The 14,756-nt window shown below is 39.5% G+C and overlaps 1 protein-coding gene and 1 pseudogene across 5 annotated transcripts in view; one reads left to right on the top strand and one right to left on the bottom strand.

The window, feature by feature from the left end:
• The window catches only part of RPGRIP1 (RPGR interacting protein 1), an 85,030-nt gene that overhangs the window by 56,571 nt on the left and 13,703 nt on the right, over window positions 1-14,756 (top strand). For 4 of the 5 annotated variants that reach the window (XM_047739273.1, XM_047739272.1, XM_047739276.1 and 1 more), the window contains 5 exons: window positions 1,171-1,355; window positions 1,631-1,834; window positions 3,789-3,927; window positions 6,376-6,473; window positions 11,336-11,528. In XM_047739273.1, coding sequence (XP_047595229.1) covers window positions 1,171-1,355; window positions 1,631-1,834; window positions 3,789-3,927; window positions 6,376-6,473; window positions 11,336-11,528 — 819 coding nt within the window. The remainder of the gene's footprint in view (window positions 1-1,170; window positions 1,356-1,630; window positions 1,835-3,788; window positions 3,928-6,375; window positions 6,474-11,335; window positions 11,529-14,756) is intronic. The other variant, XM_047739271.1, reaches the window with a different exon arrangement.
• On the bottom strand, window positions 2,514-2,979 carry LOC125105635 (splicing factor 3B subunit 6-like; annotated as a pseudogene).

Genomic DNA, 14,756 nt, shown 5'->3' with positions numbered 1-14,756 from the left:
TCTTCCTATCTTACTTTTCTTTGATTACTTGCTTTGCAACAGTCTCTTAAAAAACCTGCTGAGAGAGGACTTTAGAATATGGTCAAGAGCAACAGAGCAGAAGACCTGGTACCTCACTAATCCTATGGAAACATTGGCTGCTTCTGTTTTTTGTTTGTTTGTTTGTTTGTTTGTTTTAGCAGCAAAAGCAAGATTCTTAAGTGGGTAGAGCCACCAACCTAAAGTCCATACATCCATCTCTGAAAAAACCTTTTCGGACTCTAGTGGTTCCTAGTATTTGTGTTTACTTAAGGCCTGTTATTTCTTAGCCCATGATGAGATAGAGACTCTAAGCTATGTCCTTAATACTCTCCCGTAATTTTCTTGCTTCCTTTAAGCACACGTTAGACTTTAATGCCACATCATGAAAAATTTCTTGAACCTTTTTTCCACCAATATGGAGCTGACATGAACTTAGGAAGGGTCGACTCTGGTTCCAGTATTGGGAGGGTGAGGCAGGGGTATCAGTGCTCTCATTACCAAGTATGGATGGGTATAGCCAGTACCAACTACGTTTAACAAGCTTCTGGATGTTCCAGAAAGTTTGTGAGGAGGCCTCCCTCCTTTCAATACCATAAGAACTAAAAAAACAAAACCAAAAAACCCAACACCTTTGCTCACAACTCATTCTTTACCAAAAAGATGAGGCAGTATGGACCATCTGTTAAATTGATCAGTATTAAAAATCAGAAGCCTAGCATTTAGAAAAAGCTGTTTTGCTGAAATTTTCTTGGCTTTTGTTATTTTAGAAATAGGGACTACTTAAGTGTAGATAATGGTTTCTTTGGTCTACCTCAGACTTAGCAAGCATTAGGTAACAGTAATAATAATGCAGACATGTTTATTGGCTGGGTGACTGATGACAAGCAAGATATACCTTTCCATATGTCTTTTGACTATCACTTCCTGAAACCTGGAGCTACCCATCTTCCCCTACAAATATTCTAAGTGAATATTAATATTCACTGCTATTTTATGTTACTTCTGAGTGTATTATCATCATGCTTATGTAATAGATATTAATGACAAACAAAATATGGTAAAATTCAAAATTGGGGAATAGATAATGTGCTGGTAAATCCTTGCCTGCTTCATGTGATCAGATCTTATTAATGTCTGTGTGTCTCTCAGGTGATTTTAACCTCACTGACCCTGCGGGGAACCCCAATGGATTTGTTGAGGCACAACTGGATTGGAAGTCTTTCTACCTACCGCCAGAGAGCTTCCTGAAACCAGAAGCTCAGCCTGAGGAGAAGGACACCAAGAACAGTGTAGAGATCTCATCTGAAGAGGAAAAGTCTTCATTTTCTCCCCAGGTAGCAGATCTCCACCAGTCTTGTGGAGCATTTTTGAGGAAAGCAGTATTAAAATTGTAGTAAAGAAATGCCTTCTTGTAATATCACATGTTTGGCAAACTTATTCTGCATCCCTCATAGTGCCGTGAGCCTACCGAGGAAGCAAAACCCTGGGTTTTATTGTTGGGAGGAGAGAGAGATGGCATCTCTCAGCTCTATGGCAGGAGAGACATGAAGTCTCATGCTAGGCTGTTAAAGTCTCATCTTGTAAGGCTGTCTCTGATCCTTCTATTTAGGACCAGGTGGCATTTGCTGAAATTCCCATTGAAGCTGGCCAGTATCAAGCTAAGCGAAAACCTCCACAGGTAGGAGAAAGAAAGGAAAGGGAACACCAGGTTGCAAGCTACTCGAGAAGAAAACATGGCAAAAGAACAGGCGTCCAAGGGAAGAACAGAATGGAATATCTTAGTCGTAACATCTTAACCGGAAATACACTACAAGTAAGGCCTTAGAAACTCTACAGAATTAAAATATGGGTTTTAGGGTCCCCAGATATATTATTCTCAGGTAGAAGCAGACACCCAAAATAAGTGGTAATCATGTTTTTTTTGTGGCCAGCATATGTTTCCTCAAACACAAATAGCTTAATTCTGAACTATTCATTTCCAGTGTAATTTAGTTTAACAGCTTATGGACTCTGCAATTTATACTGAGAATTTTACCAGTCTACCTCAACTGTAGTCAAAGTAAGTTAAAGAACAAGTAGTTATTGAACAACTACTATATGCTTGATACTGTCTTTTCTTCATAGGAAACTGGAGTAAAGTTACTATGTAACACCTAAAAGTATATGAGATTGTAAATATGTATTTTATGATTAAATAAAATGATTATATATTATAATGTATACTGTATCGGTTGCATAATTACATTTATATATAATTATTTTATGAAATGATTATAATTATACAATATATATATACAGTTGACCCTTGAACAACATGGATTTGAGCTACGTAGATCCACTTATACATGAGGGTTTTTTTCAATAAATACAGTATTATGAATGTATTTTACTTCTTTATAACTTTTTTCCTAATTTTTTTATAAGTTACAAGTTTATTCCCATAACATATTCTAATACATATCAAAGTTTCAAGCAGGTCCTTTTGAATCTCAAATAAGAAATTACAACATTCAGCTTTAATTAAAAATAGGAAAAGGGTGAAGATGGTCATTTAGTCTAAAATGAAAATGCAGAAAATGTTTATTTTGGTTGATCTGTGTTGATGCCATATTTCTCCTTGAGAATCTTCAGCTGCTCTTCCTTCCTTTTTGTGTCCATCTTCTGAAATGCCCTGTTGGCATTATAGTACAAAATCACCAGGTATCTGTTATAAACATTGAATCCTGAAAGGTTATCACATACATTCTTGGCATCAAACATACCTCCATAGACCACATAAACTGTTCCTCTAGTTTTGGGTGTGTTTCCCACTTGGGTTTGATGAATAGGACCATATTTCCCAAATATGTCATATATTTCTTCAGCTGTGATTTTGTATGGTGAATTTCTTATGTATAAAACCCAGTTTACTTCAGGTGGAAGTCAAATGTTCCCCCTCTTGGCTGCTTGCATTGCCATCTGGGTGGGCTGATAAGGTTGCCGCAGCAAACACTAGCATTCCTCTGGACACCTCTGAAGCTCTACTCTTTTTTTCCCCAAATTTTTATTTAAATTCTAGTTAGTTAGCATCCATGTAATTTTGGTTTCAGGAGTAGAATTTAGTGATTTATCACTTACATGTAACACCTAGTACTCATTGCCACAAGTGGACTTCTTAATACCCATCACCCATCTTCCTCTCTCCGTCAACCCTTATTGTTTCTCTTTTGTTTGTTCTCTATTGTTAAGAGTCTCTTGTGGTGCCCTTCCCTCTCTTTCTTTCCCTTCCCATACGTTCATCTTTTTGTTTCTTAAATTCCACATATGAGTGAAATCGTATGGTATTTGTCTTTCTCTAACTGACTGACTTTACTTAATATAATACACTCCAGCTCCATCTACATTGTGGCAAATGGCAAGATTTAGTTCTTTTAATGGCTGAGTGATACTCCATTGTATATATAAACCACATCTTCTTTATCCATTCATCAGTCAATGGGCATTTGGGCTCTTTCCATAGTTTGGCTATTCCTGATAATCCTTATGATTTTCTTAATAACATTTTTCTCTATCTTCCTTTATTGTAAGAATATAGTATATAATACATATAACATACAGAATGCATTAATCAACTATTTATGTTATTGGTAAGGTTTCTGGTCAACAGTCGGTTATTAGTAGTTCAGTTTAGAATGGGGGCCAGAAGTTATATACAGATTTTTGGTGCCCTTAACCTCCCTGTTGTTCAAGGGCCAACTGTAATTATATTTGTTGTCTTTATTCTGAAGCAGGTGAACTACACTGAATGGAAGTTCTCAGGGCTTAAGAGCTCCAGAGATGATGATTTAAAAAATCAGCAAAAGGAAGAGGAAATGACATCATCCCACTCAGCAGTGCTGCAGAAAGAAGCCCTAAATCCTATAAATGGTATTGTCTTTTTAAAATCCAATTTCCTGTTTAATCACTAGATTATTTTCTCAAGCCAGTTATTAATTATTTTCATCTTGCATTGATAAACTTTTCATGGAAAATGAGTACTGAAGATCCTAGGCTTAGTTTTACATTACAAGTGTGCGGGTTAGACCAACCAAGTCTGGAGTTCTCAAAGTAGCTTTCTGTGTATTTCAAGTTAGTTAGCTTGCCAGTTTAGTTATCTAGCAAGTATTTCTTGTGTGTTATAGTTACAAAGAAATAGGAAAAAGAGTATGGTTGGCTTATTTGTGATGTTGATCCAAATTTTTTTAATTAAGGCAAAGCTTTTTTGTGTTACAGTGAAAGGTAGACATGGTTTCAGGTTATAGTATGGGCAAACTACATAATTCAGACCAACTCCTGCATTGATGACAACCAAAAAGGTGAAGTTAATATATTTTTTAAAGATCTTAACATTTCTTAAAAGCATTAAATAGTCCATAAGAGAGGGAAGAATTACCTAGCTCAATCAGGGAGATGACCGAAGCTCAGAGAAGTGAGCTGGTACTGCTTCAGCTCTGAGACATTTCCAGTCTCAAAGAAGTAGTGGAGAGACAGAATCATGCTTTTGGTGGACTTTTGGGGTGGAGAAAGAGGATGTAGTCTGAATCTGGCGTCTTCACAGCATAGGAAGATGTCTACACTGGGCAGAATTGCCCACTTTGGTCTAGGACTCAGAAGTCAGCACCAGGCTGAGTCTCTTATGTTCTGAGAGGTAGCACTGTGCTCTGGGCACTTGCAGGGCTAGAGAGACAAGGGCTGACCCAGTGCCCACCAGGACTCCAGATACCAGAATTATCAGACAGTGCTTGCTAGCTTCATGGAAATAAAAGCTGAACTTTAAAATGTCAACAAAGAACTGGAGCTATGAAAAAAATTGAAATCATAAGTTTTTTAAAAAACTTTGTCTTTAAAGAATTTCAAACTTATGTAAGAGCTGCATGACTAGGACAGAAAAATTCATATACATACAAATTCACCAACATCTAGCATTTTTCCCACTTTCCACTTTATCTTTTAAGCATTGGAGAATAAGTTGTACATCTCACCTCCCATTACTGCTATATTTCAGCAAGGAAAAGGAAATTATATGACCACATTCAAGTTATCAAGTTTGCAAACTTATCATAGATACATAGTACCTGATGTCCAGTCCATTCTCAGAATTTGCTGGTTGTACCAATGATGTCCATTATTAGCAGTCTTTTTTTCCTCCTTATCTAACCCAGAATCATACATTGCATTTGGTTATGTCTCTTCAGTTTCTTTTTTTTTTTTTAATTTATTTTATTTTATTTTATTTTTTTTAAGATTTTATTTATCTATTTCACAGAGAGAGGTCACAAGCAGGCAGAGAGGCAGGCAGAGAGAGAGATAGAGGGGGAAGCAGGTTCTCCGCTGAGCAGAGAGCCCGATGCGGGACTCGATCCCAGGACCCTGAGATCATGACCTGAGCCGAAGGCAGTGGCTTTAACCCACTGAGCCACCCAGGCGCCCCTCTTCAGTTTCCTTTAATCTAGAACAGTTCCTCATCTTCATCTTTCCTGACAAATGACATTTTTGAAGAGTATAGGTGAGCTGTTGTGTAGAATGTTCCTCAATTTGGATTTCTCTGATGTTTCTTTGTAATTAGATTCAGGTTATAAATTTTTTTTACAGGAATACCACAGAAGTGATATTGTGTCCTCCTCATTCTATCACATTAGGAGGTACATGGTGTCAGTTTGTCCCATTATTGGTGATGTTAACTTTTATCACTTGGTGAAGAAAGCATCTGCCAGATTTTTTCAAAAGTTATCATTTTTACCTCTGTAATTATTAAGTAATCTATGAGAAGATATTTTGAGACTATATAAATATCATTTTCCTCATCAAATTTCACTTGATAATTTTGGCATTCATTTATGGTCTTTTTGCCCGAATCACAAAGACTTTACAAAAATATGTTGCAAAATTGTAAGTGTATCAGTAGAAATTATAGAACTGGGAGGCCTGGGTGGCTCAGTAGGTTGGGCAGCTGCCTTCAGCTCAGGTCATGATCACAGGGTTCCTGAATCAGGCCCCACGTTGGGCTCCTGCTGAGTGGGAATTCCACTTCTCCCTCTCCATCTGCCTCTCCCCCTGGCTCACATTCAATCTCTCTGTCAAATAAATAAATTCTTTTTAAAAAAGAAATTATAGGGCCGCCTGGGTGGCTCAGTGGGTTAAAGCCTCTGCCTTCGGCTCAGGTCATGATCTCAGGGTCCTGGGATCGAGTCCCGCATCGGGCTCTCTGCTCAGCGGGGAGCCTGCTTCCCCCCTCTCTCTGCCTGCCTCTGCCTGCTTGTGATCTCTGTCTGTCAAATAAATAAATAGATAGGGTGCTTGGAAATAGTTCTGTAACTGTAGCCTTTTCTCTTGTAGATAAAGAATCCTGTGAACAGGCTTCTGAAGTCAGTGAAGCACAAACTACAGATAGTGATGAAATAGTGACACCGGTATCTCTGAAATGTCCTAAGGCAGTAAGTACACCGGGGTCATCACTGAGTGTGGGACAAGGTTGTAAATAATGATATTGTGCTTAACAGCCACATAGGTGAAAATAATCCATTTTTATTTATTTATTTTTTTAAAAAGATTTTATTTATTTATTTGTCAGAGAGAGCGAGTGCACAAGCAGGGGGAGAGGCAGACAGAGGGAGAAGCAGGCTCCCTGCTGAGCAAGGAGCTCGACATGGGACTCCATCCCAGGACCCAGAGACCATGACCTGAGCTGAAGGCAGACACATAACCAACTGAGCCATCCAGGCACCCCAATGGTGCAATTTTAATGAACCTGATGGGAAATTAAATTTATTTATTTATTTATTTATTTATTTATTTATTTATTTATTAAGATTTTATTTATTTATTTGACAGAGAGAAATCACAAGTAGGCAGAGAGGCAGGCAGAGAGAGAGGAGGAAGCAGGCTCCCTGCTGAGCAGAAAGCCCAACGCGGGGCTCGAACCCAGAACCTGGGATCATGACCTGAGCCGAAGGCAGCGGCCCAACCCACTGAGCCATCCAGGCGCCCCGGAAATTAAATTTATTTAGTTAAATTTACATTGTGAATGAATAGAAGTCTCTTGATACAGTCTCTGATGAAAGGATCACTATCTTGATTTGGTATAAATGAGGACTTGCTTCAATAATTCTCCTTTATTTGGATCCCTTGCCTGCCGCCTTCATTATGTGCTACGATTCATCTCCAGCTTGAGTGATGCCCATTTCCTCAATCCACCCAAGGAGAGCAGGTGTACCTTGGTAGGTAGAGGCTGGAAAAGAGGAAAGGATTACTTGTGGAAAAGCTCAGAAAGATCATTCAGTTTCTGAAGTTTTTGACCTAATCTTTAAAACCTGAAATTGCTGGGGCACCTGGGTGGTTCAGTGGGTGAAGCATCTGTCTTCAGCTTAGGTCATGATCCCAGGGTCCTGGGGTCGAGCCCTGTGTTGGGCTCCCTGCTTTGAGTCTACTTCTTTCTCTGCCTCTGCTCCCTCTGCTCCCACCCGCCTCCTTGTGCTCTCTCTCGCAAATAGATAAATAAAATCTTTCTTTAAAAATAAAATAAGGGGCGCCTGGGTGGCTCAGTGGGTTAAGCCTCTGCCTTCGGCTCAGGTCATGATCTCAGGGTCTTGGGATCGAGCCCTGCATCAGGCTCTCTGCTCAGGGAAGCCTGCCCCCCCCCCCACTCTCTCTGCCTGCCTCTCTGCCTACTTGTGATCTCTGTCAAATAAATAAAATCTTTTTTTTTTTTTAAAGATTTTATTTATTTATTTGACAGAGAGAGATCACAAGTAGACAGAGAGGCAGGCAGAGAGAGAGAGAGAGAGAGGGAAGCAGGCTCCCCGCTGAGCAGAGAGCCCGATGCGGGACTGGATCCCAGGACCCTGAGATCCTGACCTGAGCCGAAGGCAGCGGCTTAACCCACTGAGCCACTCAGGCGCCCCCAAATAAATAAAATCTTTAAAAAAAATAAAAATAAGGGGCACCTGGGTGGCTCAGTGGGTTAAGCCGCTGCCTTTGGCTCAGGTCATGATCCCAGGTCCTGGGTTCAAGCCCCACATTGGGCTTTCTGCTCAGCAGGGAGCCTGCTTCCTCCTCTCTCTCTGCCTGCCTCTCTGCCTACTTGTGATTTCTCTCTGTCAAATAAATAAATAAAATCTTTAAAAATAAAAATAAAAATAAAATAAAACCTGAAATTGCAATTATTTATTAAACATTACAGCCTCAGATCTCTTGTGGAACTAACTGGGGATACATACACACATACACACACACATATATATATATATATATATATATATAGATAGATAGATAGATAGAGATAGAGATATATAACTAAATATATACAGATATATTTAATAATCATTGTATTAGAATCTTGTGGGGTTATAAGTGAGGTAGGAAACAATCTCTCTCTCTGTTGATCCACTAGGATGCTCCCTGACACATTTGTAGGTGCTCAATAAATATTTGTTGAATGAGTAGCTAAATGAAAGATTGAAATCTGATTGAGGATTATGAACTTCATTAGAAACAGTATAAGTATAGTGTGACCTAGAATCAAGTGGTTAGATTATGTGTTAGAAACTCTTAAGGTTTGTGAGGATTCAGAAAAGTGAAATCATTCCTGCTTTTGTAGAGGTCAGAAAACTCTTTCTTGAAAGTTAGAACTTGTACTGAGGATTTTTAGGCAACTAAAGTATGTTGAAGTGGGGAAAAGCCACTCAAAATCAGTAGCCTTAAGCAATTAAGATAGAAAATACTTAAGTCTATTTTCTTCTGAACTTTCATCTCTCGTATCTTTCTTCAGCCATTACATAGTTAGTATTTTGAGAAATGCTTATAAGATGGATCAGAGCCATGAGATGTTGGAATAGGAGTATAACACCTTTGAGATCATGAAGGAGAAGAAGATTAATTAATGTGTCCAGGATATAGATATACTTAGCAAAAGAGCTGATCTCCAGCCAAATTTTCTAAATCAAGCCACCTCTCAGATGAACCTGAAAAGCAGTCAGCTGGTCAGAAAGTTTTTGAACTACACTCAGACATTACATTTAAAATATTATTCAGAATTAGAGGCTCTTTTTTTTTTTTAAAGATCTAGAATTAGAGGCTCTTAAATAAGATCTCTTTCTGGAAAAACCTTGTGGAACCAAGAATGCTATTTGAGAAACTAAATATGAAAACCGAGCTACTTGGGTGCCTGGGTGGCTCAGTCGGTTAAGCATCCGACTCTTGGTTTCAGCTCAGATCATGATCTCAGGGTCGTGAGACTGAGCCCATGTCGGGCTCTGTGCTAAGTGCAGAGTCTGCCTAAGGTTCTCTTTCTCCTTCTCCCTCTGCTCTCCCCCCTACTCACACACTCTTTCTCTAAAATAAATAAATAAAATCTTTTTTAAAATTAAAAAAAATTGCAACCGTGGGATTAGGGAACTTTCTAGTGTGATGGTTCTGTATCTTGATTAGGGAGTTGATTACACACTTGCATATATTTGTCAAAACTGTACATTTAGGTTTTGTATTTTACTGTGTATAAACAATACATAAATGTTAAAAGTTAAATAGAGGGACACCTTGGTGGCTCAGTTGGTTAAGCGTCTGAGCTTTGGCTCAAGTCGTGATCTTGGGATCCTGGGATGGAGCCCCACATTGGGCTCCCTGCTCAGCGAGATGCTGGCTTCTCCCTCTCCTGCTGCCCCTATACCCCCTCGCCCCCTGCTGTGTGCTCACATGCTCTATCTCAAATAAAGAAATAAAATCTTTTTTTTTTTTAAAGATTTTATTTCTTTATTTGAGAGAGAGACGGTGAGAAAGAGCATGAGCGAGGAGAAGGTCAGAGGGAGAAGCAGACTCCCCATGGAGCCGGGAGCCCGATGTGGGACTCGATCCTGGGACCCCGGGATCATGACCTGAGCCGAAGGCAGTCGTCCAACCAACTGAGCCACCCAGGCGTCCCAAGGAATAAAATCTTATTAAAAAATTAAAAAATAAAAGTTAAACAGATTGTCAGGAACCACCTTAGACAATGTGATTTAAAAGTGGCTCTTATGTTATTTAAATGTCAGTCACTATAAGAAATACATTTCTACATGTGCCCAGTATAATCATATATAAACAAAAGCTTTGAGAAACAGGGCTTACCTTTATCATTTGCCATGAACTCTCCTGTTTTCTGTTCTACTCCATTCCATCTATCCTAGCCTATCTTATTCTTTTTTTTTTTTTAAAGATTTTATTTATTTATTTGACAGAGATCACAAGCAGGCAGAGAGGCAGGCAGAGAGAGAGGAGGAAGCAGGCTCCCTGCCGAGCAGAGAGCCCGATGCGGGGCTCGATCCCAGGACCCTGAGATCACGACCCGAGCCGAAGGCAGCGGCTTAACCCACTGAGCCACCCAGGCGCCCCTAGCCTATCTTATTCTTTCACTTAAAAAAAAAAAAAATGCTAGTGAAACCCACCTAACTGACCCATAAATGTCAAAACCCAAATTTTGGAAAACATGATAGTTTTCATGGTGGGGATTTTAGGAGGGTTTGTGCGAGGACTGTTGAGAGGGCATCAAGTAGCTTTCAAGAGTCACCCAGGTTGTTCTGAAGTAGATCTGTTGAGAAATACTGCCTCCTGGGCTTCCTAGGAGAAGGCCCAGGAGCTCCGCCTGCTTCCTAAGAGAGGTGAAGATGGGAGTGGGGGTAGACTTTGAGAAGTGAGGGCATTGGCCTGGCCACCTAGAGGACAGGAGAGAACCCCCAGATGACAAGGGAGCACTGTGCCAGTTGGGGCCATCCCGGATTGACCCCTTACTAGTGTCATGACAGGACTTGCTGCCACACCGGGGAAAGGGAGGACTTCACATTGCCCTCAGCTTCTGTCTTGATTAGGGAGCCTGAAACTCGAGAGATGTCTGCCCTCCCCCTGGTGTGTCTAATATAAAATGGACCCAGACACAGTCCAAAGAGAGGATGGTGTTTGTGGCAGCAAATGCAACAGGGCTGGAAGGACTGGCATTGCCATGAGGGGGCAGGCTGCTCCAGCAGCCTGCTCTGGGGCCAGCACTTGGTGGATGAGGAAGCTCTGGGTAGCAGTTGACCAGTAAACTGATTCTCAAGGATATGGGAGATGGGGGCAACCCTCGAGGGTCCCCTCCCTCTGCTGGAGCTCTGAGCTATTGCTCAATAAACTTTGCTTTGCTGCCCATCAAATTAAAAAAAAAAAAAAGACTACGTTAGATGGAATATGGCTATGATTGCTCTCTGAGGGAGTAACGTGTTCATTAGATGGAGTAGGAACACTAGAAGCATCGCTAACCTATAGGATAAATAAATATTTTCCTTGTCAGGGTTCGGAGAAGATGTGTATTGAAATTGTCTCCCTGGCCTTCTACCCAGAGGCCGAAGTGATGTGTGATGAAAATGTAAAGCAGGTGTATGTAGAGTACAAGTTCTACGGCCTACCCTTGTCAGAGACAGAGACCCCAGTGTCCCTGAGGAAGCCAAGGGCAGGAGAAGAGATCTACTTTCACTTCAGCAAAGGTGAGGCATCCCTTGTGCTTGGCCAGGAGAGGAGTCTGAGGGGTCAGAACTGCTCTGCACTTCCAGTGGGGTGGATGCAACCATTTTATTTATCAAAGTGATATATGCATATGGTTTTACTTAAGCTTCTTGTTTTTTATTATTTTTTAATTAAGTTTTTAATTTTAATTCCAGTATAGTTAACATACAGTGTTGTATTAGTTTCGGGCATACAACATAGTGCTTCCACAACTGTAACATTATTCGGTGCTCATCAAGATGAGCATCCTGTTAATCCTCATCACCTGTGTCCCCCGTGCCCCCCGGCCACCTCCCCTACAGTAACCCTCTGTTCTCTATAGGAGGAGTATGATTTTTTGGTTTGTCTTTTTTCCCCTTTATTTGTTTTATTTCTTAAATTCCACACATAAGTGAAATCATGTGGTATTTGTCTTTCCCTGACTGACTGACTTCACTTAGTCGTATACTCTCTAGATCCATCCACAGTGGCTGCACCAGTTTGCATTCCCGCCAGCAGGGCAAGAGGGTTCCTTTTTCTCTGCATCCTTGCCCACACTTGTTTCTTTTCTTTAGCCATTCCGACAGTTATGAGATGGTATCTCACTTGTGGTTTTGATTTGTGTCTCCCTGATAATGGGTGATTTTGAGCATCTTTTCCTGTGTCTGTTGGCCATCTGGATGTCTACTCTGGAGAATGTTCGTGTCTTCTGCCCCATTTTTAAATTAGTTTGTTTTTTGAGTGTTGAGTTGTATCAGTTCCTTGTGTATTTTGGATACTAACCCCATACCGGGTATGTCGGTTGTAAATACCATCTTCCATTCAGTAGGTTGCCTTGTAGTTTTGTTGATTATTTCCTTCACTGTGCAGAAGATTTTTATTTTGATGTAGTTCCAGTAATTTATTTTTGCTTTTATTTCGCTTGCCTTAGGAGACATCTAGAAAGAAGTTGTTATGGCTCATGTATGAGAAATTACTGCCCATGCTCTCCTCTAGGATTTTTATAGTTTCAGGTCTCACATTTAAGTCTTTAATCCATTTTGAGTTTATTTGTGTGTATGATATAAGAAAGTGGTCCAGATTCACTCTTTATTTATTTTGGGGGGGCACAAGTGGGGGAGAAGGGAAGAGGGGGAGGGAGAAACAGAATCCCCACTGAATGTACACCCTGATGCCAGGCTTGATCCCAGGACCCCGGGATCATGACCTGAGCCGAAGGCAGATGCTTAACCGACTGAGCCACCCAGGCGCCCCGGCCAGATTCACTTTTTAATATGTAGCTGTCCTGTTTTCTCAACAACGTTTGGTGGAGAAACTTTTTCCCATTGCATATTTTTGCCCTCCTTTGTCAAAAATTAATCGTCCATATAATCGTGGGTTTGTTTCTGGACTCTCTGTTCTGTTCTGTTCTGTTGATCTATGTGTCTGTTTTGTGCCAATGCCATACTGTTTTGATTACTTTGGCTTTGCAGTATAGCTTGAAATCTGGGAAATTATGATACTTCTAGCTTTGTTTTTCTTCAAGGTCTTTTGTGGTTCCATACAAATTTTAGGAATATTTGTTCTAGTTCTGTGAAGAATGCTGTTGGTAGTTTGGTAAGGATTGCATTAAATCTGTAGATTGCTTGGTTAGTGTAGACATTTTAACAATATTTGTTCTTCCAATCAATGAGCATAGAATATCTTCCCATTTGTTTGTGTTATCTTCAATTTCATCATTGTTTTATAGTTTTCAAAGTACAGGTTTTTACCTCCTTGGTTAAGTTTATTCCTAGATATTTTATTATATTTGGTGCAATTGTAAATGGGATTGCTTTCTTAATTTCTTTTTCTGTTGCTTCATTATTACTGTATAGAAATGCAACCAGGGGTACATGGGTGGCTGAATCAGTTAAGTGTCTGACTCCTACCCACCTCAGCTCTTGATCTCAGGGTTGTGGTTTCAAGGCCAGTGTGGAGCCTACTTAAAATAAAAATAATAATAATAAAGAAATGCAACAGACTTCTGTATATTGATTTTATGTCCTGTGACCTTACTAAATTCATTTATCAGTTCTAGTAGGTTTTTTTTTGGTGGAATCTTTAGGGTTTTCTATATATGGTATTATGCCATCCACAAAATAGTGAAAATTTTACTTCTTTCTTACCAATTTGGATGCTTTTTATTCCTTTTTCTTATCTGATTGAGGGCTAGGACTTCTAGTACTGTGTTGAATAATAACATCCTCGTCTTATATCTGGTCTTAGGGGGAAAGCTCTCAGTTTTTCACCATTAAGTATGTTAGCTGTGGGTTTTTCATATATGGACTTTATTATGTTGAGGAATGTTCCCCTTAAACCTACTTTCTTGAGGGGTTTTATCATGAATGGATATTGGACTTTGTCAAATGCTTTTTCTCCATTTATTGAAATGATCTCATTGATGTGTGATGTATCACATTGATTGATTTACAAATATTGAAATACCCTTGTATCCTGGAAATGAATCCCACTTGATCATTTAAATGTATTGTTGGATTTGGTTGCTAATATTTTGTTGAGGATTGTTGCATCTATGTTCATCAGAGATAGTGGCCTATAGTTCTCTTTATCTGATTTTGGCATCAGGGTAATGCCTGCCTCATAGAATGAGTTTTGAAGTTTTCCTGCCTCTTCTATTTTTTGGAATAATTTGAGAAGACTAGGTATTAACGCTTCTTCAGATGTTTGGTAAAATTCACTTGTGAAGCCGTCTGGTCCTGGACTTTGAAAATTTTTTTTGTTTCTGATTCAATTTCATTTCTGGTAATCAGTCTGTTCAAATTTTCTATTTCTTCCTGAATCAGTTTTGGGAGGTTATATGTTTCTAGGAATTTGTCCATTTCTTCTGGGTGGTCCAATCTGTTGGCATGTAATTTCTCATAATATTCTCTTACAGTCCTTTGAATTCCTGTGGTGTCAGTTGTTTTTTCTTCTCTTTCATTTCTGGTTTTGTTTATTTGAGTCCCCCTGCCTTTTTGATGAGTCTAGCTAAAGGGTTATCAATTTTGTTCATCTTTTCAAATAACCAGGTCCTGGTTTCATTGATTTGTTCTATTGGTTTTTAAAGTTTCCGTTTTTTTTTTGTTGTTGTTGTTGTTTTTTTTTTTTTAGTTTCTGCTCTAATCTTTATTATTTCCTTCATTCTACTGGTTTGGGGTTTTGTTTGTTCCTTTTTTTTAGTTCCTTTAGGTATAATGTTAGGTGGTTTT

The sequence above is a fragment of the Lutra lutra genome, chromosome 7, assembly GCF_902655055.1.
Source record: "Lutra lutra chromosome 7, mLutLut1.2, whole genome shotgun sequence".
Classification (NCBI taxonomy): Eukaryota; Metazoa; Chordata; class Mammalia; order Carnivora; family Mustelidae; genus Lutra; species Lutra lutra.
The sequence above is the reverse complement of the archived record's forward strand: the minus strand, read 5'-3'. Positions and strand labels throughout refer to the sequence as shown.